At 41.9% G+C, this 20,548-nt stretch overlaps 2 protein-coding genes across 2 annotated transcripts in view; both read right to left on the bottom strand.

Annotated features, from left to right (window-relative positions):
- Nucleotides 1-3,409, bottom strand: part of htr1e (5-hydroxytryptamine receptor 1E) — a 28,640-nt gene extending 25,231 nt beyond the window's left edge. The window contains exon 1 of the mRNA XM_087175167.1: nucleotides 3,109-3,409. The gene's annotated coding sequence lies outside the window, so the exon portion shown is untranslated. The remainder of the gene's footprint in view (nucleotides 1-3,108) is intronic.
- A 5,707-nt stretch (nucleotides 3,410-9,116) lies between these two features.
- On the bottom strand, nucleotides 9,117-15,135 carry pcare2 (photoreceptor cilium actin regulator 2). The gene is made up of 2 exons (XM_023410348.1): nucleotides 12,216-15,135; nucleotides 9,117-9,760 (listed from the first exon to the last, which is right to left on the bottom strand). Exons 1-2 carry the CDS (start codon nucleotides 14,897-14,899, stop codon nucleotides 9,691-9,693), a joined length of 2,754 nt encoding a protein of 917 aa, XP_023266116.1. The 5' UTR covers nucleotides 14,900-15,135; the 3' UTR covers nucleotides 9,117-9,690.
- Between the last annotated feature and the right edge of the window lie 5,413 nt (nucleotides 15,136-20,548).

Here is a 20,548-nt window from a genome sequence, read left to right as displayed (position 1 = left end):
GCTTCATGTGTAAGTGTCTGTTCATTGGTCGACAGAGCTTGTTAATGTCTTTAGTATAAAGTCATGAAGTCGTCTGTGCTGCCTGAGAATTTACACTGAAGAAGTGTTTGAGAAAATGTTTATGGACTTATTGATCATCGATCATGCCACAGTGTCATTTAGATTTTCTGGAAGAAAATTAATTGTTTAGATTAATCGACTATTCAATAAAATTGTCCATAGATTGATTGATAGAAAAATAGTTGTTAGGGGCAGCACTAATGTCCAGTCCACCTGTGCTCTGGTCTGGTCTCTTTCTTTGTCTGAGGCCTTTTTAGATGAAAACCTGGTTTCTTCTTCAGTGGAGGAAATTCTGAAGGTCACTCTCACCTGAACGCTGGCCTGCACTGAGCCATCTCACCTGTGGGCGGATGTGACACAGGAAATTCCCATGTGAAACTAGCTGTTTATATTGTAACCATGACAACAAAGATCGTCTAATGTTGAGGAAGTACTTACTTTAACCTAAATCACCATCTTTTCCTAAACCTAACCAAGCCATGACCGCTATTATAGTAACCATAGCAACTAAGGTAGGTACGACGCTGCCGCATCTCTGCTAATAAAATGGTTGGAAGTATTTCTTTGCAAACAACCTGGATTTAATGTGCACTTTCGACACCACGGTTTTTTTCATCCAACTCATGGAAAATACGTTAAAACACACACTTTTCAAATACTGTGATATTACTGAAACAATGGGCCAGTGCTTTAATAGAATATATCTCCTACATTAGCTGAGGAATAACCGCTGCAAGGTAAAACACACAGAAAACTATAGGACCATGTCAAAGTCATACTCACTCTTGTCATGCAAGGGCCACTGGGAATATTACATCATTACCACTGACAGTCAACTTGACAGTAGAAAATTAGACATGATGTGTTTTGTTGGCATTCAGTATCTCTTACTGATTTAGACTTTTATGAGTGACATCACTTTCTCTCACAGGTCAACGCTTATCATCATCATCATCATCATCATCATCATCAAGACATCCTCAAAGAATTAACAATAAAAGCACCGAAGGCATTTACTTTACAATGTATTGATTCTTGCTAGTGGTGTAGTGGTGATGTCACTGTTTTCTGAATCAAATGGCTTTTCAGCAGCAAAACTCTGCCACACTACTGATCAACAGATCAATAGATTACTATATCAGTAGTGTGGCAGCATCCACACGTGGACATATGTCATCATCTACCTCCTTCCCCTCGGCAAAATCTTCCGCAAATTTAACATTGACTTCCACTGTTACGCTGATGACACCCAGCTCTACCTCTCCACTAAACCCTCATCCACTCTCCCGCCCACCTCCCTAACTGATCGCATCACTGAAATAAAAACCTGGTTCACTCTAAACTTCCTTAAATTAAACAGTAACAAACCGAGGTTCTCCTCATTGGCACCAAATCTACTTTATCCAAAACCAACAGTTTTTCTCTCACTATTGATAACTCCTCCGTTTCACCCTCCCCCCTAGGTTAAGAGTCTGGGTGTCATCCTTGACAGCACACTATCCTTTCAATCCCACATCAGTAACATTACCCGGTCTGCCTACTTCCACCTACGAAACATTAATCGCCTCCGCCCCTCCCTTACCCCCCACACTGCCGCCATCCTTGTCCACAGCCTCGTCACTTCCCGTCTGGATTACTGTAACTCTCTCCTCTTCTGCCTCCCTCTTAAATCCCTCCATAAACTTCAATTGGTCCAGAACTCAGCTGCCCGTATCATTACTCGTACCCCCTCCATCCACCACATCACTCCTGTCCTCCAACAGCTCCACTGGCTTCCGGTTCAGTTCCATATTCATTTCAAAGTCCTTCTATTAACATTTAAGGCCATCCACAACCTCGCCCCCCCATATCTGTCCCACCTCCTACATGTTCCCACTCCCTCCCGCTCCCTCAGATCATCTTCCTCCACACACCTGTCTGTCCCCTCCGCCCGTCTCACCACCATGGGGAGTAGAGCATTCAGCTGCTCTGCTCCCCGTCTCTGGAATCTACTACCAGCCCAACTCAGAAATATCGATTCATTCCCCCATTTCAAATCACAACTCAAAACACATCTGTTTAAAACTGCCTTTTCCATCTGATGCCAATTGCTCTGTCACTTTTGTTTTGTTTTTATTTTGATATTTCATTTTTATTGTTGCTTCTTCTTAATATGTTTTTAATCTCTTTAATTTGTGTAACTGTGTACAGTGTCCTTGAGAGCCAAGAAAGGCGCCTTTAAATAAAATGTATTATCCATCACACACCGGATCTTGGGCTGATGCCTACAGACAAGGGAACAATGGAACACACATCTGCGCGTGCTCACACACACATACAAACACACACAAACAATGATTCAGTGCACCCACTTGTGCTGATACGAAGTAAGTGATGTGCTATCTTCACATAAAAACTGGTTCTGTTCCAGTTTGACCCCTCACAAACATTCAGAACTTGCTGGAGCGTTTTCCTCTTTGTGAGCTGCTCTCAGTCTGTAACATGTGTCCTGCAGGTCGATGGGCGGCGGGGTTGGGAATGGCTCTATGGGCTTGGACCCTGTTAATACCTGCCTGGAGGGTGAGTTTAAATTATTATTTATTTAAAAAAAATGCTCATGACAGGTTACCACAGCCTAAAGGTGTTACCTCTGCTAATGTCTGACAAAAAGTCCAGCAGTGCCCACCATAGTTTCATAGTCATTTTGATTGATTCTGACTCATCAGCTCAATACCTTGTGACTGCAGTATTAGACTACTTGTAGGTTAGAGGCTATTTATGAAACTATGATCTGGTACTTCATGATGTTTTTCTATGTCCTGTTCCATTACAATAAGGTGTAAGATGAATTACCTTCTGGAAAACAGTTGCATGGTTTTCATAAAACAAAGACTATGAGCTGACTGAGGATGAGTCAGTGAAGCGCAGCTGCTGGATGGACTGACAGCATCAGGCTGCAGCAGGCAGCAAGCAGGCAGCAAGCAGGCAGCAAGCAGGCAGCAAGCAGACAGCAGCTCCACCGTCTCCACCCATCCACTTACACCACAGTTCTAAGTTTACTTCACTTACCATTGATGTTTTGTAGCAAGCCTCCGTTCCTCATCTCCAACAGTCCTGCGTGTTTTCAGTATGTGTTCTGTCTGTTTTCTCTCGTCACGTGATGCATAAACTCTCAGAAAAATAAACTCTTGCTGCCCACGTGTTAGCGCGCGGAACAAGTCACCAGTAACCATCCGTGTGCAGAGAGCGGACAGGTGAACTTCCGATCCAGGTTCCTTCATCGCTCTGCGGCTGCTGCTCCCTCTCCGAGCACGGTAGACACGCGCTGCTACTGCTGCTGCCTTCGCGTCCTGTCGGAAATACTGACACTGTTCTCCTGCGCACATAAGTGATTTGACTGGTTAACACCCTGCAGCAAACATTTTTTAATCCTTGAACTGTCAGAGGTTACAGACTGTGTGTTTAAATACCACTGGCCCATTTCTGACTGAACTAAATAAGCTAGAGTAGTGATATAATTCACTGTTTAAACAGTGTTCATCCTTTTGCTGACAGGACACTTAAAAATCGGCGCATAAAGGAGTAACGACCCCAGCACATATCATTCATCATTTCAACTTTTCAACTTACATGAACATGTGGCTCCTATGATTTATTCATCTGCTGCCTTTTTTTTCCTCTTTGCTCTCTTTCTCTGTTGAGAGTTGAGGCTAATTAGCCCGAGGTGGCTTTTCGCAGCAAATGTCCTTGATAAAAATTTCATGAGCTTTCCCAGCTTCCCGTGGGCTTCACAGCTGCTCCACAATCAGCTCTTACCTCAGGCATGTCCCTCAGTCCTCTGCTCTCCCAACACAGGTAAACACACCAAGGCTGGAGACATAACTGCAGTTTCTGCATCAGATGTTGCTTCATTTTAATTTACATTTTTATTGATAACGATAATGAGACAAAGCCTGTTTAACAAAAACACAAAGCGAGATTACACGGGCATGGAGAGACACGATGATCAGAGACACAGACTGTGCGTCACTCCTCATGTCAACACCGCAGGAAGCAGGTGAATGACTTTTATTTTTCCCGCTTTGCCAGTGGAGGGCGCTATAACACAGCAGCCATCGTGACTGAACAGCCGAAAGTGAATGATACAATTTACAGAATGTGACATTTGCAGTTTGACGACAAATTTTAGCTCAGCTTGAGCTCAGACCTTCCTCTGTGGATTTAAAGTGGGCGCTCTCTTCAGCCACAGTTTTGAATTGGGGAACACTTCTCCCAGAGAAGTGATAAGAAGTGGGATTTCCTGATCCTGCAAACTCTCACTTCACCGAAAGGAAATCCCACTGCGCGCGCTCCCTCTGCTCCGGAGGCGCGTCTGTGCGCCTCTGTGCGCCTCTGTGCGCCTCTGTGAGCCTCTGTGCGCCTCTGTGAGCCTCTGTGCGCCTCTGTGCGCCTCTGCACAGCAGCTCTGGAAGTCACACTGACCCAGAGCAAACCGAGCTCTCTCCAACCCCGGAGAAACACTGCTGGTGCTGTAAGGACACCAGGGCATCTTGGCACACTTTTTTACTTTCACCTCAATGTCTTGCTTGTAGTAGCCTCCAGTCACTCATTATGAATATTAAACTTAACAATGAATTCCTGTGCACAAATGAACAATCTTTAGATTTTTACTCCTTTAATATAGAGTTTTAAATGGCTACGTACAGAATGTGCTTTTGTCCTTCCTTCCTTCTTTGTTTTCTTCCTTCTGTTTGAAAATTCCTACAAAAAGATATTTTATGATTCTATATATATTTGTCTAATTAAAGGCTTATCATGCATCCTCATATTGTGCCACTGTTTAACAATATCTGCCAAAACATCTATTTCTTTTTATTCTTATATCGCCTCTTAACCAATAATATCAGGTGATCAAGGTGTGTCTTTAGAGCCAACAGCAGACAGCAACAGGAACAACTTGCCCCTGAGTGACATGTGTGCTATTGCTGACACAGGTCCAGGACTTTGGCTTACAGGTGTGATGTGTAAGATCTGGCCAGAATTTTAGTTTAAAATTGAACACTATCAATAGTATGTGAAGCAGCCACAGTGATGATGTCATGACCAAGACCTCCATTGTATTTCAGAGATATCTACTGAAATGAGCATGCTAACCAACTAGCTGCGTCCCGGGCCGTGTTGTAATACCACTTTATGACACTAGATCCTGACGAGCATCACAGAAACGCACAAATGTCTGAAGTGGCTAGAGAGCGATCTTTATCTCCATTCAGAAGAACCGCTCCGACAAGAAACCACGTTCATCGGCAAAGAAAAGAAGAAAACATGAGTAAACCCTGGTGCGGCTTCCCAGCACTGGAGACAGCTCTGAGTAAAGAGATGAGGTTTGATGTCGAGCTGCAACTTTTCTGTTAGACAGGTGAGTAACATCTAGTGTTGGTCTGTAGTGAAAAGTATCATTAGTGCAAATGACAAACCGCACTGACAAACACTTCAAGTGGCATGAAAGTATGATGTTGACGTTTTAGTGATTTAGTAGAATTCAGCCTGTTCCTGCTGCTGTTGTCCCGATAGATGCGTCAGTAACTTTTTTACAAGTAAGACAAAGAGACTGTTTGATCCAGAACCAGCATGTTCATGATCCACTGCCTAATACTGTATTTATTTTAGCATATTTATATCTATCCTTACTATTTATTATACACACACAACAGACCCAACATGTTTGAATATAAAGAACTTGTATGATTTAAAATAATTGTCCGATCACATGTTTGTCTGTATCAGGACCAGAAGTCCAGTCCAGTCTCCTCAGTGATGGACCAGCACCTGCCTTTTCTTCTGCGTCTGGCCTCATCAATCAACAACCACATTACAGTAACACCTCAGAGTATTAACCCTGCACACAACACATATTGTCTGTACTGTGATCTTTTGCACATTCTGCTCAGCAGGAGTTTGGTCAACACTTTTGTACATAGTTTCTTTCATAGTTTTATTTTTTAATATGTGTATCTATCTATTTTATCTCTTTGACTGTTGCAGTATTTTACCTTTTTATTGTTATTTCCTGTTAATATGTTTATTGTATACTGCACCAAACACCAAGCCAAATATCTTGTAAGTAAAAACCTACCTGGCAATAAATTTTAACTATCAACAATAAATGCACATATAAATTATAAATTATAAAAGGAACATTGGAGAAAACGACAAAACAATGTTTTGATTGAGAGACCCCTAGAGGAAACAGTTACAGACTGTGCATTTAAGGGGGACGGAGCCGCATTTGGAAACATTAGAGTTAAGTCAACCTGAACCTCCTCCAAGCTGAACAACCACACAGGGTGTCTTTTTCAATCCTCTGATACAACCCATAGGAGTGTCTCCTGAAATGAAGCACCAATATGGCCGCAATATGTGCAAGTTACACACACTTTGATCCAGGTAATTAGATAAAGAGGGCTGTTCCCCGTTTTTAAAACATAATATTATTAAACAGTTTCACTTATAGATGTGTGTTTCCTTCACAATCTATCTGTGTTTATAAATGCAACAGTTGTGATGTTTGTCCATACACTTGATGAAGTTTGAGCAGTCTGAAACATCCTTAAGTAAAAACAGTAGTAAGAGAGATTTTTCATTTTGATTCTAATCGTCAAACTGGTCATCCTGATTTCTAGAAGAAATGATGGTTTAGTAAAACTCAGAAACATTTTGCTTTCAGTCTCAGTTTGTTGTTGCTGTCTGTTAATTTTCAGGTTATAACTTTTATTTCACAGGGTTGTACAGGTTGAACAGGATCTCCTGGACACGTTTCCCGGCAAAAGTGTCATTAAATTGAAAGTGTGGCTTTCTTTTGTTGAACCTGCTGGATCACTCACATGACTGGAGTTAGCAGGTGATAATAGTCCCAGTTAGCCGCCAATGCTTCAACAATTAAGGGGTTGATGGATGTGTAAAAAACATATGTTAATCACAGCTGATATCTTCCTGCCCTTTGGCTAACAGCATTTCTCAAGGGTTATTCTGGTTCCCTTGAATCAGTCGTCATGGCAACAAAATTCAGATATGTATTCATACAAACAAGTGGACATGTGTTTCTATAAACAGTGATCAGAGTGTATATTAATGATCAAATATGCATTAAGATACACAACCAGGTAGACATAAGATGAGGACTTAAACACTCAGAAGTGCAAGTTGGAAGAAAACAGTTACAGTCAGTAAGACTTCTAACCAAACTTTTAAATTGGCCTCAGTCTCTTCTGAAAGTTATTCCACACAAGTGGGGGATATTGTAATAGAACCTATTATACTTCTCATAGATTACATTAAATATACATAATGCCTCTCAAAAACTGTCAGAGATGTAAATTTACTTCACATGCTTTGGAATTGTTGAAAGAATTTTGGAAATACATCGCTATAAAAACCTCAGACACCTTAAAAACAAAATCTCATTAGACCTTAGGACCTGGATCTTTGGAGACATACAAGATCTTAATGTGGACTACAGTAAAAAAATACTTCATATTGCTGCGGGTACAGCCCTAAACCCCCGATTGCCATCCATACACGGTCCAGACCTGAACCAGGTTCATACCCAGTCTGTTAGAAATCAAGTCTCTAAGTCTAGAGACAATGAGCTGCAGCTGTAATCACCCCCTAATAGAACCTGTTTGATCCAGAGAATCCAACTCAGTGACGAGGCAATCTGCTGACCAGTGGTGGAAATATGATCAGTCAGTCAGTCAGTCAGTCAGTCAGTCAGTCTGGTCCATATTATAGGGCTAGACCTACTGTTGCGGTCCAGCTTACAATCATAGAGGATTTTAGGGGAATCAACTTTTCATTACCTTAAAATGTGCAAGTTTTATTCATTGTGTGTAATTTTAATGTTCAGACTTCAGAACTTATAAACATGAGTGTATTTTTCTCCAAATGTTTTGACTTGAAATGATGAGTTGTCGTATAGCTCAGTTGGTTGAGCATCCGCCCCATGTGCAGAGCCTAAGGTCCTCGCTGCAGTAAAAGATGTGCGTAAACCTAACTTTAGCTGAAGTTCTCTTGAAATTGTCAATTGAAATAATATGGAATTGTTTGTTTGATGAAAAAAAGTTGATTTTGTTGAATGGATGATGTAATATTTGATGATGTCATATTTCTTTTAACTCAGAGCATCAAATGTAGCAAATTATCATCAGTTAAACAACGTGTATAAGTTCACTTTTTGAGCTGAAACAAAACTCATCTTCAACTTGACTCTATTTTTACAGTGATTAACAATCTGGTGACGACTGGAAGGAATGAGATTTTTCTAACTCTTCGTTTTTGTAATATTCATTTGGATAAACACTTTCTACTTCATCATATCGGCTCTCCATAGAATCCAGGATATAATTCAAAATCGTCCTCCTCAACTACAAATTTCTAAGTCTAGAATGGCAAACAGAGCCTTCAGCTATCAGGCTCCTCTCCTGTGGAACCAGCCACCAGGCTTAATCCAGGAGGCAGACCTCTCTCTCTCACTTCTGTCTTTCTATCACTCCACTTCATGTCATTAACTTTGTGTCTTCTCTCTGCTGCTGTCATTTTTACACCATTATTACACCTGGAAGCATCTCTAAACATCATTTCTCCCCTCTCAACCCAAGTGGTTGAGAGGCTTAAATTTTCTGTGGCCACATACATCATCCCTTAGTGCTCAGAGGAATAATATACAAATCAAATACATGGCTCCTACACGCGTGATTTTGATTTGCTTTAGTGTTGCAAAAATGCAACACTGGGCTTAAATGGGTGTCACTTATTCACACAAAAGGCCCCTTCACTGTATATATACTGTGTATACACGCACACACACACACATGCACACACGCAAATATACATAAATAAGCAATTCAAATGAGGATAAGATCGACCAGATAAAGAGCCCTAGGACATCAACTACAATTACCTCCAAATGTCTCCGCCAAACTGGTCAAGTTGCAGGAAATAGTGTCACAACATAATAGACCCTGAAAGATTCCTGGAAACTTAAAAGTTTTTTAGAAAATGATAGAACTGGCTTTGGGTGGATTTTTCTCTTTTATTGCGACACAATCCAGGTAGAAAACATGTTAACACAGATACGAAGCTATTACAAACCATCCAAAGACAAAATAAAGAAAAAAAAGTTAAAATGAATAATTATTTAACTGAAAGGCGTACACTTCAATTTTGGTTATAGCAGCCAATAGAACGTCCAAATCCCAAGCTCTTAGCCTCGACAGTGAACTAAATGGACATTTAGGGTTGCCAATGGTTGCCATAGCAACATTTTTACATGTATATTTAACTTTGGACAAATTCAATGTAGATTATAGATTTTACATTCAGTATAGATTAAATATGCCTCTAAAACTGAAAGACAGATAATAATAATGCCTTCAGAAGTCAATCAGAGAAAAATGTTCAGGGCCTTAATAACCACTTGAGTTAATATAAAACATCTAAAACCCACTTTTGGAATAAGACTTGTTTTGTTAAGACAGGAGAGAAAAGAGAAAGGGGCTAAACTTGAGAATCCTGCTAATCCATAATCCCTTTCTCCATTCTCTTCCCACATGATGTTTCACTTTAGAAACCCTGGCCAATCACGTCTGGGTTCTAGGCCGTTGTGTCAGCAGTGCTTGGATCCGACTGGGTGTTTTCTCCCGTCATCAGAGGGCTTCCCGGCCTATAGGAAAGCAAGACAGGAGGGGAAGAGGAGAGTTAGTGGATGAGTGGATTATGTGTGGTAGCAGGCTGAGGAGCTCATTTAACCTTAGGGGAGGAGAGTGGGCTAGGAGAGCTAATCCAATCTGGATTAGGCCAGGTGGCCTCTCCTAGTGGCAGGAGGTGAGCTGCTAACATAAAACTGGGCACTGTGGCTGAAGCTTTGAATTAGAGTAAAACAGTTTGAAAAGGCTTTTATTGTGGCGGTCTAAACACTATGTGATAAATGACTAGTGACTGAAAGTGATAAGTGACTAAATCCCCATGGTTAATCTGTTCAGAAGTAAAGAGCTCCAAGGATTTACTTTTAAACTATATTATAAATAAAAGAAGTCGCTGAGATAAAACAGAAACCCGGACCTTTCTCTACCGCGCTGGGCTGAACCCTATTGCCTCCAAATCTCCTTTAAGCAGAGAGCAGAGTATTTATGGCAGCATCATTCTGTACTCAGAACCTCAGAGACCAACCAGGTCTCCTGCCAGTCTCTGGAGGGAAGTCCTGGTCTCTGGTGTTCTGTGCATCACTAGGTTTGATTAGGGAATATGAACAACATGAGGACAATATGAGCTTATACAAAAATTACATATATGGTCCCTATATCAAGACTGATGTTGCCATATAAGTCACCTATATTATTTTCATATGTACACATCATCCCCTGGATATATAAATATATATAAAATACCCATAGTAAAATATAACATAACATATATTCAAAATATATATATATATGATGATTTTTAATATCAACATATAGTGACAGGCTTTGGGATGGATTTACACATGTCTACAATGTAAGCATACATACATAAACATACATATTTGTATGGGATAGACATGTCATCATAGATTTATGTCAGTATATGAAATTGTTCCCATTTTTAATAGGTTTAACATGTAATTTTCACATACATGCTTTTGTTTCATATGTTCATATATGTCATAAAGGTTTGATATGTATATATATTACATCTGCGTATGGGAAATAAAACCCCCAGGTCAAAAATCTGAGAAAAGTAACCCTGATGATGTCACAGTGATGTCATCAGGCTCATCAACACTTTGGGTTTTTTTTAAAGAGAAGGCATGCATTACCAGCTGGGTTGTGAAGTTAGAAAGAAAGGGAGGGTCTAATGAAAGATACTGTAAAGTTGCATTATGGTGAGTGTAGGATCCAGAAAGTTATCCAGATTTAAGTCAGGATAACTTTCTTTTTTTAAATCTGTCTCTCGTAAGTTCCTGTCCCAACTTTATGGAGATATAGTTAATAGTTAATATCTTAGTTGATATTGCACCTGAATTTGATAAAAACTCAGTGTTCAGCTAATTGCTACATGGTAAACATGGGACTCTTGGGTCCCCTGGAGTATCAGGGCCTCTCCATCTTTCAATGGTTTTCCCTTTTCCTCTTGTCTGCAGCCCAGTGTTTATTTGACCCATTCAAGCTTTTCGGATCCTCCCATTCATTAGTATTTTTATCTTTTGTTCTGTACACTGTACATGCTTATTTAGGCTAATGATTTTTTATCTATTTTATCTATCTATTTTTTCTGTCCTTATTTGTTCTGTATCACACTTGAAAAATATACAGTATGAGGACATACTGTACATACATACAGGCACATTGACATATCCCTCGAACTCAAAACGATATAAAAACACAATTATTTATTAGGTGTTTCTACCTCCAGCTCCAACTCTATCCTCCTATCACGTGCAGAGTTTTATACTGTGTCTCATCCCTCCTTCAGTTCTGAGGATTTACTTGTTTTACCTGTTTGTACAAGTATAATAAAGAATGTTGCACATGTTGCAGAGCATAAAACATAAGATTTATAAAAAATATGTAATTTGAAGAAAAAGATTACAGTTGTGGGTTATTGAAAAATTGATGTACAGATGAAGGATGACTTGTGCTGCTAGGCATCAGGTAGGTAAACCAGCTGGTGTCATGTGTTTTGTGTCTGCTGGGAATGCAGATGGCCGGACATGATGATGTCATTCACTTAAACAGTGAGACTGGCAGCAGATAGAGTCAAAAGCCATCTGTGAGGATTCAAAGTAAACAACCACCAAAAGGTCATACTAACCTTAGTGAGCGCTTTAAATACATTAATGACACCCTGGTGACAAGGATCAATGTTTGTTTTCATTCAACAACTCCAATTCAAATTCTGTCAGTGTTTTATAGAGCAACACACCTTTAGCTTCACGGAAGCCTTAGAGTAAAATACATTTTTTGTATTAAGATGAAATAATATAATAATAAAATAACAGAAGCAATAATAAATTAGTTATCTGACGCTCAAAGCTCAAGTAAAAACTTGACGAGTCGGTTTTTACTTGGAAAGTTGGGGGACAAAGCAGCAACAGAGACCAGCGAGGTTTACCTGGACCCACAGCTTTGTGAGATTACCTGTATGTTGTAGAGACCGGCTCACTTCCCTTGGCCTGAGCAGAAGCTGAGCTGCCATCTTTGGAAAATTCGGAATGGGAAGTCAAACCGGGTCTCTGCTCTGACTGGGTGCGACGGGTAGAGTTGTCTGTCCCTCTTGAGGGCAGCCTGCCTCTGGAGACCTCTCCCCATTGTCTTCCAGAGGAGAGGCTGGTCTGAGAGTGGTGTGACTCGTTTCGACAGAAGACTGAACGGGCGTCTTTGAAGGACACAGATGGCACAATCTCCTCAGTGTTGTTATCTGTGGCACGTGTTACAGTTCTTGGAGAACTTGGACGAGATGAGGGCTTAGAGGTGGACTGAGGTCTGAACACAGGAGGGCTTGGAAATCTGTGGCGCACGGAGGGGCAAGACGGGGGTAAGCGGACTCTAGAGACGGGTGGTGCTGTCACAGGCGGGGTGCAAGAGGACATCTCACCTTCACAAAAGTCAATGCTTTCACACCTCTGGCCTGTTCTGGCTTGAAGGGTTGAAGGCCCTTGGCCACTCAGGTCTGCATTAGTTCTCTTGTCAAGAGATTCTGCTGCATTGCGCAGGTGAATGATCTTGCGTGCCTGCTGGTAGAGACAGTTAGCCTTCTCCAGGTCTGGATCCACATCAGTTTCTGGTTGCTGCTCTGCATCTTGTGCCCCCATAACAGCATCCTGCCTGACAGGACGGGCAGATGAGATACTGTTGGATTTTGGCCTCATGCTGGCTCGGTTTGGCAGCACCTCTACATTCTGCACAGATGTCCTCAGGCGCTGGGAGACTCCAGTTCTTTGGTTTATCATTGGGAGACTCCGAGCCGAATCTTCCTCATGACCCGGTAATCCCTCAGTTCTCTGGAAGGAGTTGTCCATCAGAACCTCTGGGGGTGGAGGTGGTAGGTTGTCTACGTCGAGGTCGTCCCTGCCGTCAGGCCAGCTGTTGTTGTTGTTGTTGCCATTGACGACTAAACCCCCCTCATTCCCATTTACTGTGTCAGATACCAGACTTTTCCTGGGCCTCCTGATATGAGGTGGAATATTAGCAAGACTCTGCCCTGGTCTACCATCGACCCCATGGCTAAAGGTATTTATTAGCCTTCTGACAGAGGGGCGCCTGGGTGGTTGGGGTGCTAACATTGGTAAGCTACAAGGTGATTGATTTGTTCTCATGGGGCCTCTTTGTGCACCTGCTGATCCACTTAATGAATGCCTTCTTAGTCCAGCTCTATACAGATTATAATGAGGCCCCACTAACGCTCTGTTTCCTCGGATTTCAGCCATCTTTTTCATTTGCTGATTCAAGTCTCTCTGGCTCTTCTGAAGCTCCATCACTATGTTCACACATCTGGAGGAGGAGGAGTGTTCGGGCTTGTTTGCGGTGATGGCGGTCAGGGGACGTTTAACTGCAGGCTGCCGGTCCTGTTTGTAACTTTCATGCATGTAGAGAAGAGGTTGACTGGGATCTGGTGGGGAAGAGTTTGACCTCTTTCTTCCAGGCCTATCACCATCATCATCCTCATACCCTTCTTCATCATCATCATCATCGTCCTCCTCCTCGTCCTCTTCATCATCTTCGTTATGACCCACAAGGCTTGGTAAATTACGAATGTTGACTCCAGACCCACAACTTCCAGATCCAGAACTCCCGCGGTGGCGGCGGTGCCTCTCAGACCCCGTCAGACTTTCATTCTCTCCCCCAATACCGCTGTCTTCACTGTGCAGCGCCGAATCCTCGGGGTTAGACTTCCTCATGGCAGCTCCCTCCACCTGTGCCAGCACAAGAGCCAGCCTCTGCTCTGCCGCCTGCTTGGCCTGCAGCTTCTCAACCAGCAGTTTAGAGAGGGAAGAAAAATATTCCACAGCCTCCTCCAGTGTGGTGTCGCCCAGCGCCTGAACCGAGCCTCCCACAAGCCTCATTTTCTCTGTCGAATGCTGGAGCAGTCGCTGCAGAAGATCTGGGGGTGGATCCGGGCAGTTGGCCGTGTCAGTGTTGTTGCTAAGTTTAGCTAGCATAACAGCTGGGCCCATCATCCCAGAAGGCAAGGCCATGTAGTCCCCGTGCTCCTTCATCATCAGCTCCCCCTCCTCAGCCATCTCCTCCAGAGCCTGGTTGATCTCCTCAAAGCGCAACACCAAAGCAGACATCATGGGCTGGAGGGACAACTGCGTCTGGGCAGCCTGGTCCAGGAGGCCCAGCAGGGTTTCATATTTGGAGATATTAGGGTTCAGAAAGGCATAGGCTGCCTGGTGAGCCCTCACCATGTGTGGAGGGAGGTCAACCTTTGTCTGAATGATAGAGGACTTCCTCAGCTTCTCAGCGGACCTCTTCTTGCCTTTATTTTTCTTTCTTTTCTCTGTCTTTTTGATTTTCTCTGTCTGTACGACCTCGCTGACTGTTTCTTGGGGGACCACATTCTCCCCTGTTTCTGGAACGCCCTCTGTATTTTGGGCAGCTGTGTCGCAGGCCAGCTGAGACCATTCAGTATCTTTAGCAGGATGTTCTTCAGTGGGTAGTGGAAGTTCATTCTCTTTCTCATCGGTGTCCAAACATTTGTTCACCTCCTGTACAGGTCTAGAATCAACGTTGTGCTGTGATGGTTCAGCCAGCAGAGCCTTGTGAAGTCCTGGGCCTTCTGGCTTTGAAAAGAACTTTCCTTTGGATGGAGAACAGCCCATTTTTTAATTTAACGTCACTCAAGGAAAATGTAAAAGTTCTCTTTCTTTAAAGAAAAGCGAGTCAGGAGAAAAAGCGAACACCAAAGTGTAAATCCATAAGTAATCTCTGTAGTCGGAGCGTAGGTCCTCTAGAATTCTCCGTCCAGCATCATGTGTTAGTTTCTTCAGTCATTTCAAGGCTCCTCCTCAGAGTTTAGTGGTGAAATGGAGCAGGAACGACACCTGCAACCCGTCGAGTGAGCCGACTGCCAGGGCTTGCACTGCTGAGGAGATGAGAGGATAAGACAGATTGAGGGGCGGGGGGGGGTTCTTCCCTCTCTCTTCTTTACCACACACAGATGGTCATGTAAAGTGCATTACACACACACACACACACACACACACACACGCATTTACATATAAGACTTTAAGCTCATCAGGTTAATCAGAGCCGAGTTTGTCAGGTGGTGTTTTTAGCCTCATCCACCGTGCTGTTGCTAACGTTTACATGCAACTGTTTGGTAGATAAACAACTCTGAAGTCATCAGGTTCTACTCAGCTTAGTTAACATTCGCCTGGGACGTCAACTAACAAATACACATCTTTGGCTATTAAATCCTGATCATATTATAATTTTTTCTTCTAAGCATATCCACACACACACACACACACACACACACACACACACACACACACACACACACACCCTTAACCCTCAAATAACATTTTAAACTTCTGGGTTCCAGCATTTTGTTTGCCCTGAGGAACCACAGACTTCACAAGTATAGTGGGCTCCCAGTTTTCAGACCCCATGAATATAGTAAAGCGATCTCTGAATCTGGGGACCCTAAGGTTGAGGTTTGTGACCAGGTGTTCGCTATTTGAACCCCAACACTCTGGAGCTCTTTCCTGACTCAAATCCGACGCTGTGACTCATTAACTTCCTTAAAATCTCTTCTGAAAACGTCTCAGTTTTATTATTCCTCTGCCCCAGCAACAGTCAGAACTGGAGCCATATTGTTTTCAGGTTGTCTGTCTGTCCCTTTCTCATGGACACGATATCTCAGTAACAACTAGATAGAACTTCTTCAAATTTGGCACAAACATTCACTAGGGCTCAAGGACGAACTGATTAGATTTTGGTGGTTAAAGGTCAAAAGTCAAGGTCAGTGTGACCGCACAAAACACTTTTTAGGCATCATTCAAGACTTTACACAGCAATTATGACAAAATTTCACACAAATGGTTCATATTTTCTATGACTCTGGATAAACAGGGATGTAACCTGAAACTAGTCTGAGTGGAGGAGGCAGACAACCACCAAGAGGTGATGCTAGTTTCATTTTATTTTATCCCTAATTACTGTTTTTACATATTTTATTAACTCTCCTCACTTACTGTCAGATCCTTTTGCATAATGTTGATTTGAGATGTTTTTTTTAATTTATGCTTATTTCATTTTATTATTTATTTATTAATATCTATTATCTTATTTCTATACTTACCCTAACCATAACCACTACCTGCCCAAGATCAACCACTAATCCAAAAATCAGCTTTTCCCAACACACACACAAATGCATGCATGCACGCACACACACACACACACACACACACACACACACACACACACACACACACACACACACACGAGATCTCTGAGATAATGGAGATTGGATCTGTATTAAGATAGTGTTCTGTTCTCAGCATGAGATCAGGCTTCACTGATACTCTGTCATGTAACAGTGACAGTTTGACCTAAATACAGCAGCAGGAATTCACCTGGACCAAATACAATCATCAACACATCTTTTCAAAATGTGACTAATCTTATCTTGATCATGTAAAAAAAACAAGTTCCTCATCTGGCACTTACCCAGGCCCTTTAAACTGCACCAGCACCTGAACACATGGTTTGAATGATAACATCACGGCTTAGACAACATTGATTATATGTGAGTTTCCTCTTAGTTGACTGAGGTGGTTTACAGTAAATGAAACATTTGCTTCCTCTTTATCAATGGTTAATAAACATGTACGAATGCTTTATAAATCTGTTATAAGCAAAGAACAGAACAACTTTTTCCATGTTGTGAAAACGGTGTCTGACTGCTGAATAAGGTTTTGTCCAGATGCAGCTTGTTTCCAGAGGAACATATAAATGACATGTTGCCCTTGAACAAGAGACTTTTGGAATCTGCAGGTATGCCAGGTGTGAATACATGTAACCAGGGTATAACAATAATACCTGTTGAACTTCATATACTGTAGCCCTGCTGGTCATAGAACCCCCACACTGTGGAACAGTCTACCTACTGAGACCAGACAGGCTACATCTGTAGTGTCTTTAATCAGAAAGCTTTTATGAATGTTTGATATGTTGTCTTTTATTTTCCCATGATACGGACAATTTATATTTTCATGTAACTTACTTCTTTTTTTATACAAATATACATATATATATATATATATATACATAGATATCTTATGTGTGTATTAATGATGAGTCATTAATAAATAAGTAATTAAACACAAATAGTCTAGAAATATTTAAATCAGCCTAAAATACTAAAAATGAAGACCATAAGATATCGTATCATATTGTAACGTACACTCTCCATTTGTTGCTAAAACAACCAAATTCCAGAAAGTAATACCCAGGACGTGACCTCAGTGGACCTATAGACTTGATATGACGAACAAACTTTCACCCAAAAACTCATTTCAGACAGCGAATGCAAGTGTGTGAACGTGTGGCGCCTGTGGGGAATACGCGCAGACTCATCCACTCTCCTGTGGATTAACTGAGTATATAAAAAAAACTGCACTCTCAGAAAGAGGGTAATCACAGCATCCCAGAATCCCAGAAAGCCTGACCGGGCTACCTGTAATCCCTGCCCCCTGCGCCCAGGTGTATCACAGTAACACAAACAACACAGCAGAAGGAGCTTAGGCAACTGGAGGTCTGCCCTCTGCTCAATGTGCTGCCTGTTAGCCTGGTTTAGTGGTTTAACAGTGAAGACTATGTTACTTTATATATATAGATACCACTGTATATGTATATAATATTATTATTACATGGACTGAGGACCAGAGTTTGTGAGGCTACAGAGCTGTGTGTCTGAGCATCTGGTCTGTAACATCAGAGTGGAGTACAGGGTCCTACTTGTGCAGGTTGTATAGTAGCAACTCCATCAAAGAAAAGCTGTAATGATAAAAGTAAAGATTTCCCAGCTGATCTAGAGGATGGAAATCAGGACCAATCCAGGCATTTCTTGTTTAACAAGTTTGAAGTCAGAGTTTTGCTCCTGGAATGTCAACAAAATACAGCAGCTGCCACTTTCAGTAAATGATCCTGAAGGTGAGACATCAGACAGATCATCTGGTTTTATATAACACAGGATGACTTATCTATCTATATAGATAGATAGATAGATAGATAGACTAAGTAACTGAGTTAAAATACAATAAAATACAGTGAAATACAAAGACAAAAGACTAAAATACACAGGATTCTCAATAAAACCGAAAGTGGGGTTGTATGAGTCTGTTGCTGAGTTTTATGGAGGGGATGGGGGACACTGTCCATGATTTTCAGCAGCTCTGTCCTCAGCCCCCTCCTCCAGTGAGACCAGCCTCAAACTAACAACAGACTTGGACTTCTTAATGAGTTTCTTCAGTCTGTTGGCATCCTTTGCTTCTATGACTGCACTGCAGCACACCACAGCAAAGACCAACACACTGATAAAACATGCTGAGCATCTCGTTGCGGACAGTGAAGGACCTCAGTCTCCTCAGGTTGGTGGACCACTCCAGCTTGTCATCCGGTGTCATGACACTTACAGGGCTTAACGTTGTCAACGTTAGTCCCACTGATGCCGCCCGGAGAGGGTGGGGACTTGTTCCACCACAATCTATTTTGTCTGAGCAACATTCAGCTGCAGGTGATTCTCCCCACACCACCTGAAGAAGTGATCCACCAGGACCCTGTTCTCCTCCTCTTGTCCCCCCTCCACACACCCCACAATGGCAGTGTCATCAGAGAACTTCTGTCGATGGTTGTACTTGAAGTCTGACGTGTAGGTGGTGAAAAGGAAGGGAGATAGCGCAGCACCCTGGGGGGCCGGATGTTACAGACCAGATGCTCAGACACACAACTCTGGTCCTCAGTCCATGTAATAATAATATTATATACATATACAGTGGTATCAATACAGTAGATTAGGCTTATTTAAGAGGAGCTACACACTGTTTGTTTGTATCTAATTTCACCTGCTAATGAACCACTACTAATACATATAAGAACAGAGGAGGCTGGTTGAGGCTGTGTGTTGTGGGTCAGCTGGTCATCCTGCTCACATTGCATGAATGCAGCATAACTAACATCGTTACCTGCACCATTTTGTCAGATCTGTGTCCAAGCTATTGTTTTCTGATTTTTTTATGGACTAGAATTAACCAACCGAGCCACAACACCAGCTGTCAGCTGCTGCAGCATTTTACTGACTGGTGAATGAAGCACACGTCTTGTGTATTTTACTCTTTTACTCTCGTGGACTTATGTGTACTAGATTAATTATGTGTTGTACTCACTATAAGAACTTTGTGTTGATCTGGCACTGGTGATACGTCCTGTCACGAAGCACAGTTTCTACTACACATGTAAATGCCAATTCAACTGAAAAGTTAATTGGAAACTTTTAGTTTAGTGCAGTACAGTAACATGAAAGTTATAAGTACACCTGACACAAAATGACCTGTCATATGACCCTTGTCTGACTGGAAATTTATATCAGTTCAACATAAAAAAAAAATCATATCAACCTCACAAGGGATGAGTGCGTCAAGGGAACATGAAGTTTTTATGTCATTCTGAGGGTTTACAGTGACTATGATTTCAGTTTTCATGTTACTGCACCTCGTTTATGAGAATTCATGGTTTTCTGATTTGTATTCATCATGTCATTGAATTCAATGGACCAGTGCTGTCTTCAGTCACAACTGCCTCCAGTAAAAACCACAAAGGCAATGTACTGTTTTCAGTGTGTGTTGTTTAGCTAACTGTAGTGTTATTTTATTCATTATAAACACACTCCAGCTGTTGTCACCCACATACTCAACACGAACAGAAATGTTATATTATTATGAAGAACTCCTGCATAGCAACACTTGATCAAATCTCTACTTGCTCAGCCATGACACAACAAATACTCACTGACAATAGCTGCATTGTGACTTCAGCTGTTGACACAGAGGATGAACCACAGAGAGTCAGAGACAACAGAGTGTCGGCTTCCAGTCATTGCTGTTTTAAGGAAGCTTTCAGTAAAAGCTGACAATCATAAATCTCTGTTCTTGTAAACCTCTGATTTGGATGGTGACAAATATGGTCTGAGAGTGAATGTGGGCTAGAAGGAAATGATGGGTTTTCTGGTGTTTTGTGATCAGTGAGGACAGGCCAGTAGTTGTGTTTGAGCATGAGTAAGTGTGCCTGTGTGTTGACAGGAAAAGCAGCTTTAATACCCTTGAGGGGGATCAGTAGTGATTGGCTGACACTTGTGTAACAGACTCAGATTGTTATTACTGTGCTATTCTCAGCTGTTTCCCCTCTAGCCTTTTCTCTCAGACTTGCACAACAAGAAATGCAACCCCCCCCCCCCCCCCCCCCCC

This window comes from Seriola lalandi, unplaced genomic scaffold, assembly GCF_002814215.2.
Source record: "Seriola lalandi dorsalis isolate HSWRI2012SDOR001 ecotype SW California unplaced genomic scaffold, Sedor1 jcf7180002054423, whole genome shotgun sequence".
Classification (NCBI taxonomy): domain Eukaryota; kingdom Metazoa; phylum Chordata; class Actinopteri; order Carangiformes; family Carangidae; genus Seriola; species Seriola lalandi.
This window is presented reverse-complemented; position numbering and strand designations above follow the sequence as displayed.